Source organism: Pararge aegeria, chromosome Z (assembly GCF_905163445.1).
Source record: "Pararge aegeria chromosome Z, ilParAegt1.1, whole genome shotgun sequence".
NCBI lineage: Eukaryota > Metazoa > Arthropoda > Insecta > Lepidoptera > Nymphalidae > Pararge > Pararge aegeria.
Genome location: NC_053208.1, coordinates 4570592 through 4587159, shown reverse-complemented (window position 1 = coordinate 4587159; position 16568 = coordinate 4570592). Strand labels below are relative to the sequence as shown.

The following is a 16568-nucleotide window of genomic DNA, read 5'->3' as shown; positions in this document are numbered from 1 at the left end:
ATTGGTTAACATTTGACGGAGTTATGGTGTAAAATCGTCAAACACTTTCATCCCCTGTCCCAAATGAATTGAGCTGAATTTCGGGTTATGAAGTATCCTATATAGAAAATTATGAACTCAAATCGTGCAAAGTTTCACTTGAATTCATTCTGTAGATTCAGCGTGATACGCGACCATGATACAGGCAGACGGACGCGAATGAAAGAATAAAATTTTCGTGTCCATTATCGGCTATGAAGTGCTCTCAATTTTTTTCTTTAAATATCTTTAATGTACAGAATTGGACCGGTTACAGATTTAGTACATTAAGTACAGACATTAGCTTGTGTTATGTGGAATTAATTGTTATTTCCGGTAGGAAAAGCCTTTCTGGCGTAAGCCTCCCCCAAGTCTCTTCACGTTCTAATTACCTTTACGTTTGTTATCCATAAAGGTCACTTATCCTTTGAACTTGTCCCTCTATCTAAGGGCTCATTGTGAAAAAAAAACCATCATTAAAATTTAAAATATGAACACACATTTGATATAATTCCTGTAAGCAGATTTTCTCGTTAATATTTTATTACGAAAGGCTTAAACTGCATTGAAAAAGTTAACGTTACGAGAAAAACCTGCGTCAATATTTCCAGCTTGCTAATATAAAATTTACTTTAAGAATTATACAAGGTTTTGGTATAGAAACTCAAAAGATTTCCATTTCCAGATAATGGATGATCATTGGGAGAATGAAGTGACCGAATACGGTGCAGTCAACGTCACCGGGTTCCGTATAGTGGATCCTTCTAGGAAGACCGTCAAAGATTTCCTTGAAGGCTTAAGAAGGATTGATCCACGCTACAAAGGGACCGTGTCGGTAGGTTTAACCGATTTTACTTATGAATAGATTTACCTAATAAGATTAACTCTGAATAGATTTAAGACCTCTCTAGACCTCGCACAGCTTACGTTTACTTTTACCTTTGAAAAACTTTGGCTTGTGGTGTTTCCCTTGAAAACTATTTGTGAAAGTCTTCTCTGAAAAGCATTTTGATTTGAGGGTAGCCAAATTTTCTATGACTCCGCCAATTTTAACATAAGTTTATAACTTTTATAGTGTTTTTACCTACACTTGGAGGAAATATCAATATTATAAATCATAAAAATAAAATCGGAACTGAAAGGATTTGAACCTGCGACTAATGTATGACTCTGGCAATCGCAGCCTGCGTGCTTTGACCACTAAGCTATGGCTCTCCAACTGCCTATGCTGAAATTAGTTTATGCATTTATATTAGTCTTATAGCGACTGTAGACCCATCTATTAGGAAACATTGTAGTTTCTATCGATTTTTCGGTCCATATGACAATGATTGACGATATTTTTTATAATTTTCATAGTGTTTTTAATTATATATGCATTTCAAATTTCGATTTATAAATTTTAACATAATTAAGCCAGGGAATGTACAGGGAATTAATATAGTAGGCCATCTGTGCAGCTATTATTTTAGTGTGTCACTGAAGGTATTTCGAGCGTATTGTATACTTAGTCTTAATCTACTTAAAAAAGTGTGTCCGTGTAACCTTTACGCGCGATTAAAGTAAAACTTGCATTATTATTTTTTGATGAAAGAGTAAAATGTTACTGGGACTCCGGCATTTTCATTTAAAATTCACTATTTAATTTTATATCCTATTTAAAATTCATTAATATAACTTTTAGATTTTATAAATTTTTTCATTTGTTAAATAGAACAATTGAGAGTAGAAAATTTAAGGTTAGATCAGCACATGTCAATATAACCTTGTCATTGAATATTTAAAGAATGTCGAAATCATCAAAAAAATTGATTAAAAATTTAGTTGTTACACAAGTAAAAAATAAACAAGTTTATTTAGAGATTTTCAAAAAACTTTGCAATTTAATTTTATTTTTTAAACTGTTGAATTTTTATTAACTTTGTGAATAACAATTGATCCGTTTGAAAATATTGGAAAAAAATAATCCTAATTGATTACGAAATTTGTTACTAGCTGGCGTATAAGAAGCGTGGAGTTTATGACATATACTTACGACCAATCCAAATTATTATTTTTAAATTGCGGAAACTACCTAAGCGTTACTTCCGTCAAAATAAAATCTGATTTACTCTCTAGTCGCGCCTAAAGAATTCTTACTTCAAAAACAGAAGACACATCTCTATCGCTTGTATTTTATTCCTTACCTTAGAATTCTGTAATTTATAAAGCAATTTGGAAATAAAGTTTTTTAAGGATATTACATTTGATCGGTCTGTAGAAATTTAATTTTATTCGGTGCAACGGGTTGGTTTTGGAAATCTAAATAACTGGAAAAACTATGGACTAGTAAACTAAATAAATTCTTTTTTGTAGTAGTAAAGCTCTTTATGACAGAGCTCGTCCGGGGAAGTACTGTCGCGATGCTTTTTTCTGCCGCTAAGCAGCATTGTTGTAATGCTGTTCAAAGAGCGTGGTTGCCGGTGTAATTACAGGCATACGAGGCTATTACCTACGCCTCAAATTGAGAGTCACTTGGCGGCATGTTGCAGGACGTGCTCCTGGCATGCTCTCTGCAAAGTTGCTCTGTTTATAGGCGAAGGTTTTCCACTTACTATCAGGTGGGTCATCTGCTTGGTGCATCAACTATTACTGCAAGAAAAAAAAAATTACATACAGAAGAATAGATTGCGTTGTGGATATTGTTTTCAAAGAAGTACTTTTTTTTTAAATCTATTATTAATTGCACTAGTATTTCTGGCTTGGCTACAATCACACCTGATGGTCAGTGATGATGCGCCTAAGAACACGCTTGACAAGGAGATGCCTAGTCTTAATTTGAAGGTATTCCGCATATCACCACATTCCAGAAAGTTCCGGTGCGTATTAGACCGAGCACTTTTAATAAAGCTTTGTAGAAACTTGTAATGAAATAACTTAACTAAAATAGAAACTACGTTTATAACTGAAAAAACCTTTTATAACGAGTTTTATATTTATTACTTTACTACCATTAGATGCTCATTAAAAAAATAAGTAATAGTTAAATCAAAATGTATTATGTTAGCTGAAATTTTAATTGATATTTAATTATAATTGGATAGTTACTGTTTCATTAGATCCTACAAACAGATTCGTTGGCAGGACGAACCATACGAGTCAAAATGCGATAGGTTGGTTGCGTTGTTTTCTTGCATGGCCGTTCCCATGGCCACCTTCCACTTTTACTATGTAGCTCTGTGTTTAAATTTTATATCACTAAGCTATACTTGCAAATGAGGAAGTTAGAAAAGGGCCTAATTTCGAAGATTTGATTACTGTATCAACAAATTACCGGCCCACTACAGAGCACGGGTCTCCTCCGAAAATGAGAAGGCCGTAGTCCGCCACGCTTGCCCAGTGCGGATTGGTGGACTCCACAAATCTTTGAGAACATTATGCTCGACTTAATTTCGGGGAGCCGAGTTCGAATCCCAGCACGCACATCTTAACTTTTTAAGTATTATACGTTCTAAGTCATTAAAAATATCACTTGCTTCGACGGTGAGGGAAAACATCGTGAGGAAACCTGCATCTCTAAGAGTTCTAAATAATATTCTCAAAGTTATATGGAGTCCGCCAATCTGGCCGGTAATGAGTCGATATGATGATCCCATTTGGTTTGGCATGCCAGGAGCACGTCCTGCAACATGCCGCCCTATGTCAATCTATTACAGGCGTAGTGTTAAGCCGCAGGCACTTGTAGTTACACCGGCAATCACGCCCTCTAGACCGGAACAAAGCATTGCAAAAATGCTGACATGCGGACGAGCTCTGTCACAAACAAAGTACTGCTATTAAAAGGTGAAACTAACTTACAGCTTGCAAGATAATCCAATTTTTATTTTAAGTTGATGATGTTCAACTTGGTGACCAAGTTAAAGGGCAGTACTTATGTTAAGTTTACTCTATGCTGTAAAACTTTATTTTGAATTATCTAAGAAAATCCACATTAACGGAATATTTACTCGACATGAAGTTGAAACTTCGTCGGTGAGCCAGTACAATCTCAGGTTCTCCTAAGTTAATACGATAGACGATGTATTTGCGAGTAGACGTGTGTATATATTAAAATACTGCTAAACTTTGTGTGCACATCCTATTTGTACGGATACCTGTAATCATGTACGGCTTATACTATTGATAGAGTTGTATAATCAGAATAGCTTAAACTAGTCTTTAACTTAGATAGAGATTCATAATTTATTGCATTGTGATTATGTCATATTTAACTTTGTAGTGCAGTGATAGTTTCATGATCTTAGGGCTGAAATTACACATTCCCTCCGTTTAACACCCATAACGTGGTAATCCATATGGAGACGTCGAAGCGACCAAAGTGAACCCACGTTGGACTTGTAATCCTCAAGATGAGTTTCGGAGGTTCCCGCAAGTTGCATTTTCATTTCTGGGATGCAATGCTGTCGTAGTAACTTTACAGTGCCAGACTGCCCGTGCGACGTCCATGCTTGAAAATATTAACGCTGCCTAACTTCAAAGCGAAAACCACACCGCGGGCTCTTTAACAGCGTTCAAGTTTGCGTCCTGCGTGCAGCCAATCACATGACTACTAGAACGCGCGATTTTGTGATTGGTCATTCGCTGATTGCAATCCTGAAGATATAGCCTTGCCTTAACGCACCATTTAAAACAGCCTTTATTAATGGATTACAAAAAACTCTTTAAAGTGAAACTTATGGAACGCCTTTCATCACTATCATCAGTATTTATCTGCACATAATTATTTGTAAGTACACCCACTCTATGGTATTGTATATATTCAGCGACTCTCTTCGACTTACCTGATGCCATCTGTCTACCTAGTTTAGGGTTTACCAACACTGCGCTTTTCAGTGCAGGATTGCTACTCCATCACCTTAGGACCACAGCGTTTATCGCTTTGCATGTCCTCATTTGTTATTTTGCAAATTTAGAGCATAATTCTCTCCACTGAGTCACTAAGAACCTTTTTATGAGGCCCATGATATTAGCGCCCACGTAAGGAACTTTTTTTCATATATACATATACACCTAATTGAACAAGTGCATAAATAATCTTATTTCCAGATACGTGTCTTACGATAGGAATAATTAGGCTATGTCCTCGATTTTGATGTTAATTAGGATACAAGGAGTATACCTATTTTTGATTTACATTATTTTAAGTAAAAGCGATAAAAAGTCTTATATTTCTATATTAGTTTTATAAAGAGGTAATGTTTGTAGGTTTTTAACGTTGTAAGGTGTAATCTGTGGATATACTAAACCAATTTTCTAATTTATGTTAGCAATAGAAAGCTACGTTATTGTAGAGTGTCAAAGGCTATATTTACCTGAAAACTGAAAAGAACTTCTCGTGGGAGTCAGATTTACAAAATAAGCCGGAGAAAAAACGGTCGATTGAAATCGTTATTTACGCACGCTGCCTTAATGATGAGAGATATATGATTGAGTTGTACAGAAAATTTGTAGAACTTGATAATGCCTACAAAAAAAGTCCGTAATAGCAAATGTATAACTATTATATTTAAGTAACAAAAAGTACTTTTTTATAAATAAAAAAAAAAAAATTATATTATATATACATACACGAAATTTGTGCGGCCTATATGTTAGCGACTAAGTTAGGAACTTCTCTACATAAATGCATGTACACATACCTATTTGAACAAATGCTTAAAGAATCTTATTTCCAGGTATGCTTTATATTTATTGTATATACCTACATGAAATTTGTGAGGCCCATGATTTTAGCGATTTTATTCAGAAAGCAGGGTCGCTGCCCACTGCGCCAGTCGGCCGTCGAAATACAAGGAATATACCGATTTTTAATATCAATTATTTTAAGTAAGAGTAAAAATACATTAAAATAAAAGACAGGTATTTAATGGTGATTCAGATTAATTTGAAGTAAGAGCGCTGGTTGTCTGTATAAAGTAACTCAATATCTTTAGCTTCGAAAACTTCCAATAAAACTCTTCGAAAACTGCTGACTGACTTGAGTTTTAATCATTTTCCCTTAATAATATTCCGCAGCGGGCATTTTACCTGTTTCATTTAATGACGGAGCATCTACAGTTTATGTTTAGTCTGTTCTTGGGTCAAACTTTATGTTATATCCCACGGATTGTCGTAAAATTTTGTTGATACACACGCTATAAAGGAGATTTATAAATATACTGAGCCAGGCGCGTGATGCGAATATCATATTATTCACATGTATTTTACATGTTTAAGCAGTCTCAAATATGAAGCTACTGTACGGGATTATGGAAATGATCTCAAGAACGAGGAAACATCATAACCTCTTTAGTTTAGTCGTTAGATCTGAATCCTTAAATCAAGAGCGCTTATAAATATATCAATATTTTTGGCTTCATATTGTTTAGTCTTTAATAAACTTGAAAAAATCACGGTAGCATGCAGCTTTAACTCTCCGGAGTTATGTTATAACATAGTTTTTTTTTAATTCCACCTCAAGTTCTTGACTGCAATCTCATCTGGCGGTAAGTTATGATGCTGTCTAAGTTGGTAGCGGGCTAACCTGTTAGGTAGAATGGTAGTCATACCCCTCCGCGAATTCGCACTGGAAAACTAAATACTTTAGCGGCACTTCTTTGTAGGTAGGTTGGCAACTAGCCACGGCCAAAGCCTCCCACCAGACGAAATTAAAAAAGAAAAAGAAAATTTGGAAATTATCCCCCTATTAATAATTCCCCTGACGGGAATCAACCCGGGACCTCCTACTTAAATTCACAGCGCCAGGGAGGTCGTCGAAAAGTATACACATTATTCGCACCCTTACGCTTTGCTTGTTTGTCTGGGTACCTACTGCACATTCCTTTAAAATAACAGATGACGTACTTAACAGATGATGTCACTGGCAGAATCTCGAAGAGTTTTTTTTTATATTTGCCACTTTAAGAAAAACAATATGCACCTAAAAAGGTTGAACATGACAGGAACTTGATAAGTTAAGTTTTCTTTTTCATTAAGGCTTAACTCTTAACTGCTCCGCTAGAATTACAAGTGATTATTCGATACGATGTAATAGCCATGGCCGAAGCCTCCCACAAGACTAAACAATAGAAAATTCTGAAATTATAAATTGCCATTGGCGGACAATCGGACGTAGGACCTCCCAAGTAGGCAGATCGTAGTCTACCACGCTAGCCCAATGCGAATTGGTGGACTCCACACGCCTTTGAGAATCTCAGGCATCTATGTGTACTCACGAAGCTATCTTTATCACAAAGGGAGAAATATCTTTAATAAATACACGTAATATATAAAATATTGATGTACCAGATTTTATTTGCCACGCTCTCGCGTATCGTGAAAAAATCTCAAGTTGAAAACGGAGTGTTTAAAACTAAAATTTTGTACATAAACATGCTATACAATATTGATATAAACCAAATTCCTTAAATTGCAACGCATCGATCGCCATTTTTGTGTTATAGATTTTCATAGGCGGCTATAATCACTTAACATAACAGGTTTCGCTCCGTTTCTCGCTAATATTAAAAGAAAAACTCATGATAGTACGAAAGAATTTAGTCTGACGACTTATAACTTGATTTTTATTCACTGCTTGTTATTCTGCCTTAAAAATAATGATTTTTTGTGTAATACAAGGTTACACAAAAAACTCGTAATATTTTTATTATAAACACAAATGTAATCCACAATACACAAATGTCTATGCCTAAAAGAAGATAGGTACCTATATATCCTCTGTCTTAAGGTTCCGTATTTAAAATGCACAAAGTTTTCATCGCATAGAAAAACTTACTAGGGCAAGATATACCTACACGTTCTCAGGGCAGGTGGTTAGATAACATTTTGATAGTAAAATTCAAAAAAAGGAACCAATGTGTCTGTACGCGCAGATTTTAATAAAAATTTGACACTTGTACTTTTCACTCACCGCTATAAAATATAATATACTAGCTGTTGCCAGCGACTTTGTCTGCGTTTGATTTTGTTTTTTGATGTAGCATTCAATTTAGTTGTAGTTCTAAAAAAAAATAGTATTCAGTATCGCTAAGCCTTAAATGAGGGGTTTGCTGCTGTCCGCTGAGGAGTTCTGTCCTCTCTCTCCAACCACATTCATCAGATCTACAAAAAGTTTGGGCAAAATTAAATACATATTATAACCTCTATAGTACAAAAATAAATATTTAAATCGGTTATAATTTGTCGGAGTTATGGTGTAAAATCGTCAAACACATTTATCCCCTCTCCCAAAGGAACCGAGCTTAATGTTGGGATAAAAAGTATCCTATATTACTTCTAACACTTCCAAAATTGTGTGTACAAAGTTTCATGAGGATCGGTTAAGTAGTTTTTGCGTGAAAGCGCAACAAACAAACTTACATTGACATTTATAATATTAGTAGGGATAGGAAAGAGATAAGGATGTCAACTTAGAACTAAAAAAATCTAAATATTTGAATTTGTCAACTAAAAACATTTATAGAAGTACGATTTAATGTCACACTATTATTTTTAATTGATAATTAATAATTAAGATATCATGTTATTGAGTTGATTTGGTTTGATTATAGAAAATGCTTTAACATTAAATACTTATGAAAACTTTTGTAATGCTGTGCGTGGAATCGGGAGATGAAAAAGAGATCTGTGTTGTTTTAAAAATAAATATAATAACCACATGGATAACTTCTAAAACACAATTTTAACGGACATAAGTTTAAAAGCCTGCAAGTGTTCAGGAATTCTGTCACGATCCCCTAAAATAGGCATCGCGTTACGCCCGCTGCGTATTATTTATCTCTTTTATTGCAGAGTATCAACGAAATTTTACGACAAACCCGGTGTATAACATAAAGTCTTGGCCCGAGGTGGTAAATATGCCTCCTCAAGGAAATTCCGAAGTAGAGGGTTGTAACGCATTTTCTTAGACGATACTAACTCACACGAACATAAAGAAATGAATGTCACATATTTCGCCAAGCATAGTCACGTATTATCAAAATTGTTATTTGTCTACGAATGTTACATTAAGCTACATATTATTTGATAGCGAAGCGGTGATAGCCCAGTGGTTAAAATGTCGGCTTCACTTATGGAGGGCCTTGTTCTAACCCCGGCACTTATCTCTTACATTTCTAAGTTATATGCATTTTGAACAATTAAACGGTGTGGGAAAAAATCCTGAGGCGTGAAAGGAATGTGAAGTCCACCAATCCGCACTTGACCAGCGTGGTGGACTACGGCGTAAACCCTTCTCTATCAGTGGAGGAAACCAGTGTCTAGTAGTGTCCGCTAACACCTTGTTAATAAAGATTATTTTATACAAGTTGTGCCCGTTGCTACGCCCGCGTATAGCCTAATATGTAGTCCAACCAGTATTGAAAAATTCTTTTTGAAATTTATCGGATTTATTAATTACCAAAAGTATTGGTTCAGCGGTTGAGCCAAACAAATGTTATTATGAATTTCGTTGAAACCTTTTATTTACCCCGGATAAAAAGTATCCTATGTCCGTTTCCGGGATGTGAGGTATCTTCGTGTCACATTTCATTAAGATTGGTGCTTACGTGGAATCGAAAATAGGTTACAAACAAACAAATAGACACTTTTACATTCATAATATTAGAATAGATTATCTATTTTATATTAGTTATACAGCTGAAGCATTTTGGTTTCAACGTGCGTATCTTTAAAAAAGGTCGGATTTGATAAATGATTTGCAATGCCTTTTTTATAAGTTTTACCATAAACCATTTTTAAATTATAACCGATAAAAATTGTAGAATACCCACGTGTTACAGGATTTATCAAAATTTCAAAGTTTAATTTTCGAACGCGCTAAACTCAGTTACCAGTTCAATTTTAAAAGTACTTTTTGCGTTTGATAGACCAATTTAGGAGCCGAGCAAACGAAATTAAAACGTAGTTTAGCAGTACGTTTAACTAATTACTGTGTTGACTCCGCTTAAATTGCTCTTTGTCTGTTCATCTATCCCTCTACCATAACTATACTAAAACTAAAACAATGAGATATGGAGTGCAATATCAGATTAAAGGTTTTATATATTGTCTTGTTAAAAATTGTAAGCTTCGTTCGCTAACAATTTTTAATCTTACCACGGGAACTATTTGAGAGATCGAAATAGAACGTACATGTCCTTTTCCATATCATAAGTGACATGCATACCAAATTCCAAAGCTCTCTTCCCGTAGCTTAGCTCGTAAACAATTTTCAATTTTCTCTCGCGAACTGCTTAAGGAATCGGGATAAAAGCTAGCCCATGTTCTTTTTCATGTCAAAGGCTACATGCATGCCAAAATTCATCTAAATAATTATAGCCGTTTTTGCGTGATTGAGTTAAAATTTCACACTTTCTCATTTGTAATATTAGTAGGATAGTAGGATTATTCTACTACTAGTTAGCTGAACTGCAATCTCACCTAGTTGTAAGTGATGATGCAGAGTAATATGGTTATGATCTAACTTGTCACGGCCATAACACTAAACAGTTTCTGCGCGACACCGTGCTGGGACGGTAAACTGGCCACGGCCGTGCCGTTTACCAGATTAGATCAGAACAAATTTTGAAAGATCTCCCAACCCAGAATCTCCGCTTAAAAAAACTTAATTTTAATATATTTTTAATTACAGCAGCAAAGATTATGTATCGATGAGGAAAGGTTATCGAGCATAATCTGAAACTGTGGAAATTCCTGTCATTTAAATATGCATTTTAGAATACATAATAACTATAGGAAGTTAAATATTGAAACTTTCCGTGCTATTTGAACATGCTAGCTACTAGATCTACGAGGCACTTTACAGTAACAAATCATATGTTCGTAAATGCCATGATATCTGAGGTCTTAATTCGTCTAGAGAATATAATATATACAAAGTTATACAGATTTAATTTATGTATAAGTTCGTATACGTTACGAGTAACTTTATTATAGCTTAAACTTGAGTTTACCATTTCGAGTTTTTCTTGATAGATTATTGTTTTGAAGAAATCGCTAATGTTCGAAATGTATAATGTATTCTGGGAATTGCTTCAGTTATTATCGCTGTAATAAAAAACTTTTCGGGTTCAATATACTTGGTTGTAGGACCGATAATGGCTGTTTTCAACGTTCCTTCCCCTCAACGACGGTAATGGATGGAATTCGGATTACATAACTGTAGTTAAATCTTTTGATGTAAAAATTTAAAATATATAAAAAAAATATCGTACCATATTATTTACTAGTATACGTAATCATCATCTAGTTATGGTAAGGTAATATCTTTTGTTTTGTGGTAATTGACTATGAAAAAGGTTTCATATGTTTACGAGTCTTTCAAATCGACTTTTTAAAAACTTATACAAATTATGACATCTGGTACCGATGAGTATTAACGCCGGATTTCGACGCAAACTGCGTTGAGGACTTCATCACTTGACGTCTAGCTAAACGTGGTTTTATTAAACTTGGTGTCCAAAGAGAACCACACAACACACAATACTTAGTTCTCAGAGTAGTTTATAAATATTATGAAATTATATTGAAACAAAATATGATAAAATCAATGTTCATTCATTTTTATTTATTTATTTATAGCCCTTTTAAGAATCTTATCTTACTGTTTATTTACGGATCCGGTTTCTCTTGATTGTCTTGCTTTATAGCGTAAGCTTTACCAAGTTGTTCCATACTCCGCAATCATGGGTTTTATTATTGGATAGATGCAGGCGTTATTTTGCGGTAATCGATGATATATTATAAAAATTAAGCTTAATTTTCATAATATATGAAAATTGACATATTATGATATATTATGAAAATTAAAATAATATATGAAAATTGATATATTATGAAAATTAAGCTTAATTTTCATAATATTTTCAGGTTTTCCTTATCCACAGTACTCTTGCTGTCGCTTAGGTGGTCTTTACACCTTTGGAATAGTTTTCTACTTCTTTCCTTACCGTCTATAGGGTACCACTCTGTTATATCATTAAAAGCTTAATAATTTAATGTTTCTAAGACTATAAGAGAAGTTATTTGTTTGTTTTGGGAAACGATTCGATGTAGGCCCTGAAATTCAAAATGTAATGTTTTGTGAAAATCCAAATCAATCTTTGTAATGTTTTGTGAGTTTTGTGTATAAAGATAAAAAAATCAGCTTCCGTGTGTTATAACATACGGAAGCTGAATTCTTTTATCTATACCTTTAGCAAGATTTTTTTTTTTTTGTTTTTTAATCCATCATGCGATCAGCTGAAGTAGCTATAAGCAGATTTCCTCCTTTAGCAAGATTGATGTGTTTTTTTTAATATATTGTTTCTTTTTTTTCTTATAGGTATTCGCATTTATAATGGTATCGAACTAGTGCCATAATAACTCGTTAGTATTTAAGCGTTATTATTAGATAACTAAATATTCTCCTGTAACAGGCTCAAACGGCGCTAATGTACGATGGGGTGCAAGTTTTAATGGACGCCCTGGGAAGACTCTGGAAAAAGAAACCCGACGCTTTTCGGAGTGCTCTGCGCCGCACGGCCGCCCTGGCGAACTCAACTAAAGTCATCGATTGTAATCCTGGTAAAAGTTGGGTGGTACCATTCGAGCACGGCGATAAAATATCCAGACTGATCAAAAAGGTAAGTTAGAACATAATGTTTATACACGAAATTTAAATCTGCCGTAGTCCTTCTGATCCTAAATAGGTTGACTGATTTTTATTTATTTTTTATATTCCACTACAAGTTAGCCTTATACTGCAGTCTCACCTAATGATCACCTGATTAACCTAACCTAGTTCCTTTTGGGAGAGTTTAGAACCATATTATACTAGGCTATTAGATGATTTTTTTACATAATCGAGATTAAAAATATTTTTAATTTAAATATAACTGGCATTTTCTAATTAGCTCAAAACTTATTGGTTAGCGAAAGTAGCATTAATAAGCTGGGCCCAATTTTACTAAAATTTACTGATCTATTTATTAGAAAAGTTTTCCCATAACAAGTGTGTAACTTAACTGCGGGAAACGCTGTGACTTGAAACATTCTTGTCTTGCACAGTATTAAAACTAACTTCATAAAATGAGGAGTTTCTACGTTCAACCCGATTGTATGTATATTTATGTAAATCTTTATTTGGGACAGCTACAACGACTTTGCATCACGAGGCCCTTCGTTCAATTTCAAGACAGAGTCAATTATCTGAAAGTACAATATTTTATATATATGTGACACAGTTTAAATACCTGGGGCATGGTGATATCCTTTGACCTCAAAGATGATGCAGATATAGAGAGAGAGCGCAGGGCATTGTCTGTGAGGGCCAATATGATCGCGCGCAGGTTTGCTCGTTGTACAGTTCCTGTTAAAGTCACTCTTTTCAGAGCATACTGTACATCATTTTACACGAGCAGTCTGTGGATTAATTACACGCATAAACAGTACAGTGCCCTCCGCGTACAGTACAATAATGCGTTCAGGATGCTGATGGGATTGCCTCGGTCTTGCAGCGCGTCAGGGATGTTTCCCGAAGCGCATATAGATTGTTTCTACACGATCATGCGAAAACGGTGTACATCCTTGGTGCGCAGGGTTATGGCTAGTTCCAACGGCCCTCTGAGGGTACTTGTTGGCAGGACTGATTGTCTTATGATCTGTCCTCCTTAAATGTTGGCTATGCCAGTGCGCGTCGTCGTCATTTATTTACTTTACCATGCTGCAGAACTAAATTGACCACGCACGCCCCACTGACTCGTGCGCTACGCTTGCTCAATGATCTAACTAATAGTAATTCGGAACTGGACATATTTCACACCCCGCCGCTTCAGCTCCAAAAGCAAATTAAAATGTTATTAGAGAGTAGGTAATCTAAGATATTAATTATATGTTTTGTTTTTATTATTATTTTTAATTTGAATTTTTGGCCATTGTTAATATTATTGTTATTAATGTTTTATTTATTTTTGAAATTCTTAATGTCATATAAGCTATATGACATTAAGAATTAATGTTTTAATTTAATTTAATTTGTTGTAATTATTACTCGTTCATACATTCTTTTAATAGCCCCGGGGAGACGAATTGGGCAACTGTTATGTCTTCACGGGGTGCGTTGCTTTAAATAAATAATTAAGAAAATATTAAAAACCAAAACATAGAGGTGCCTCTAGTCATCTTTATGTCAATCTCGAATTTTATCATTTTTTTCTATTCATTTTATTCATTTCATCCTATTATCTCATCTTCAACATCATATCCACCCATTACCGTTTCACTACAGAGCACAGATTTCCTCTGACAATGAGAAGGTATTAATGCCGTAGTCCACCCTGGCCCAGCGCGGATTTTGGGACTCCACACATTCTTGAGAACATTATGGAGGACTCCTAAACATGCAGGTTTCCTCACGACGTTTTCCTTCGCCATTGAAGCAAGTGATATTTTTATTTCTAGAAACGCACATTACTTACAAAAGTCAGAGGTGCGTGCTGGGATTCGAACTCGACCCCACGAAAGTGAAGTCGAAGTGCCACCGGGCTATCACGACTTCCCAAATACAAACTAATCTGAAAACCCATTTCATTCCGCTCTCATTATTGTAGTATATATTATCAGAGCTATTTCCAAGTATAATTCGCACTCATGTAACTATAATAATAAAGAGCTCGTGATGTAAAGGTCGAGAGGGTATAAAAAATATTTACGGCCCCCTGTAGCCATTCACATAAGTTACAGAAAGGGCCAACTCATTGCGTCTCGATAAAAAGTGATTTCCGATCCGTAGTTTGAAACTTGGTAACATTTCTTAGGACATCTGTTCCGGCCACCTTTATTTTATGTTCTGCCAGCGCTAAATCAAACACTTAGAATTTTTGGTGTAATACGCCCCTCCAAGACCGCTTTGTAAGTCAAACGGGTAACAGTTTATTAGTATATAAGATTCTTTATTTCAAGTAAACATCAAATCAAGAATTGTGATTGATTCATAGTAACATACATTTTAGCAATATTATAACTTTATGGTGAAAGCCACCTTCAAAAGCTGCAAATATTTGGATATATGTCTCTGGAGTCGCTACTATCTCCTGAGCCATTATTATTTTAAGATGACATTATTAACATATGATATTTCTTATCGTCCTAAAAATAAGGGTTATAATTCTGGATGAGCCCCCTTTCGTTCGTAAGGAAATCTTCATCGATTGCACAAAAGCACTGCCTATCCTAATTTTTTTGTATAACTCACAAATGCGAAGAATTTTCCCATTTTATTGCAGCTTCCCACTTTATGCATACCCTGGGCAAAAACCTGTGCACGCCACTGCTACTAAATTAAATTAAATCTATTGTCATGTCAAGTAGGTAGGTACATACTTATGTGTCAATCTACGAGGGGTTTAAAGCGTAAATTTTGTTTCAGACTGACATCGTTGGGCTGACTGGAAACATCTCCTTTAACGATGAAGGACACAGGTGCAACTTTACACTGCAAGTTGTAGAGATGACAGTCCAGAGTGCTATGGTGACGGTAAGCGATATTTCTTTTATCATCATGAATAGCCTATGGCAGTCTTGCTCGACTAAAGGGGGGAGATTTAAGGGGAGGTTTTGCCCATAATCACTACGCTGGGCAATCGGGTCGATGCTTGCACTACAAGGTAGTAGCGCGGAACCGCTGCTGCCGGTTTCCGTTATATTCCTTTCGTCGCTTCGTACAACACCCCGGGCAAAGAAGGGTGATCACAACAGCTGTGTTCTGATTTGCGCACTCTCTCAACTTTTTGGCCTGCTACTGTGATGTTTCGACGACCTCCCTGGCGCATCGGTGAGCGCTTTGAATTTAAGAAGGAGGTCCCGGGTTTGATTCCTGGTAGGTGCAACGTGGGAATTTATAATGTCCTAATTTCTAATAGTCGGGTCTGGTGGGAGGCTTTATCCGTGGGTAGTTACCACCCTACCGACAAAGACGTGTGGCGCTTAGCGATTTAGTGTTCCGGCGCGATGTTGCGTAGAAACCGATTAGGGTTATGACTACCATACTCCCTAACAGGTTGGACATTAAAAAAAATGTTAATGTCAATGTCATCAACTTTATTTTATAGGTCTTTGTAAGGACTTTCAAATATTACGCCGTTCGCTGCTTCTGTCCAGCGTCATCTTGAGGATAATGGACTCGTGGACGAGGTAGACAAATGACATCAATATCATCTGTCTACCTCGACAGGGGTCTGCAAATGCCTCATTAACTCGTGCGAGTTCATTAACTAGTGCAAGTGTCCCGCCCATTGCCACTTTAGCTTCAAACTCGTTCAGCTACGTTAGTAATTCTGATTCTTCCGCGGATCCTCTCATTCATAATTTGATCACCTAAGAGCATAGTTCTTTCAATCACTCGCAAAATGACTCAGAGCGTTCTTATGAGACCCATAGTTCACCATCCCCTTTCAGCTCTACCGGAGATACTTAACACCCCTCGCCCCGCCGTTACCATAACAGCTGCTAGAAATGTTTGTTCAGGTAAAACT

General features: G+C 35.6%; 1 protein-coding gene across 1 annotated transcript in view; it reads left to right on the top strand.

The window, feature by feature from the left end:
- Positions 1-16568, top strand: part of LOC120636241 (glutamate receptor 1-like) — a 204876-nt gene that overhangs the window by 138836 nt on the left and 49472 nt on the right. The window contains exons 6-8 of the mRNA XM_039907619.1: positions 704-853; positions 12474-12680; positions 15464-15571. Of these exons, the coding sequence (XP_039763553.1) occupies positions 704-853; positions 12474-12680; positions 15464-15571 (465 nt within the window). The remainder of the gene's footprint in view (positions 1-703; positions 854-12473; positions 12681-15463; positions 15572-16568) is intronic.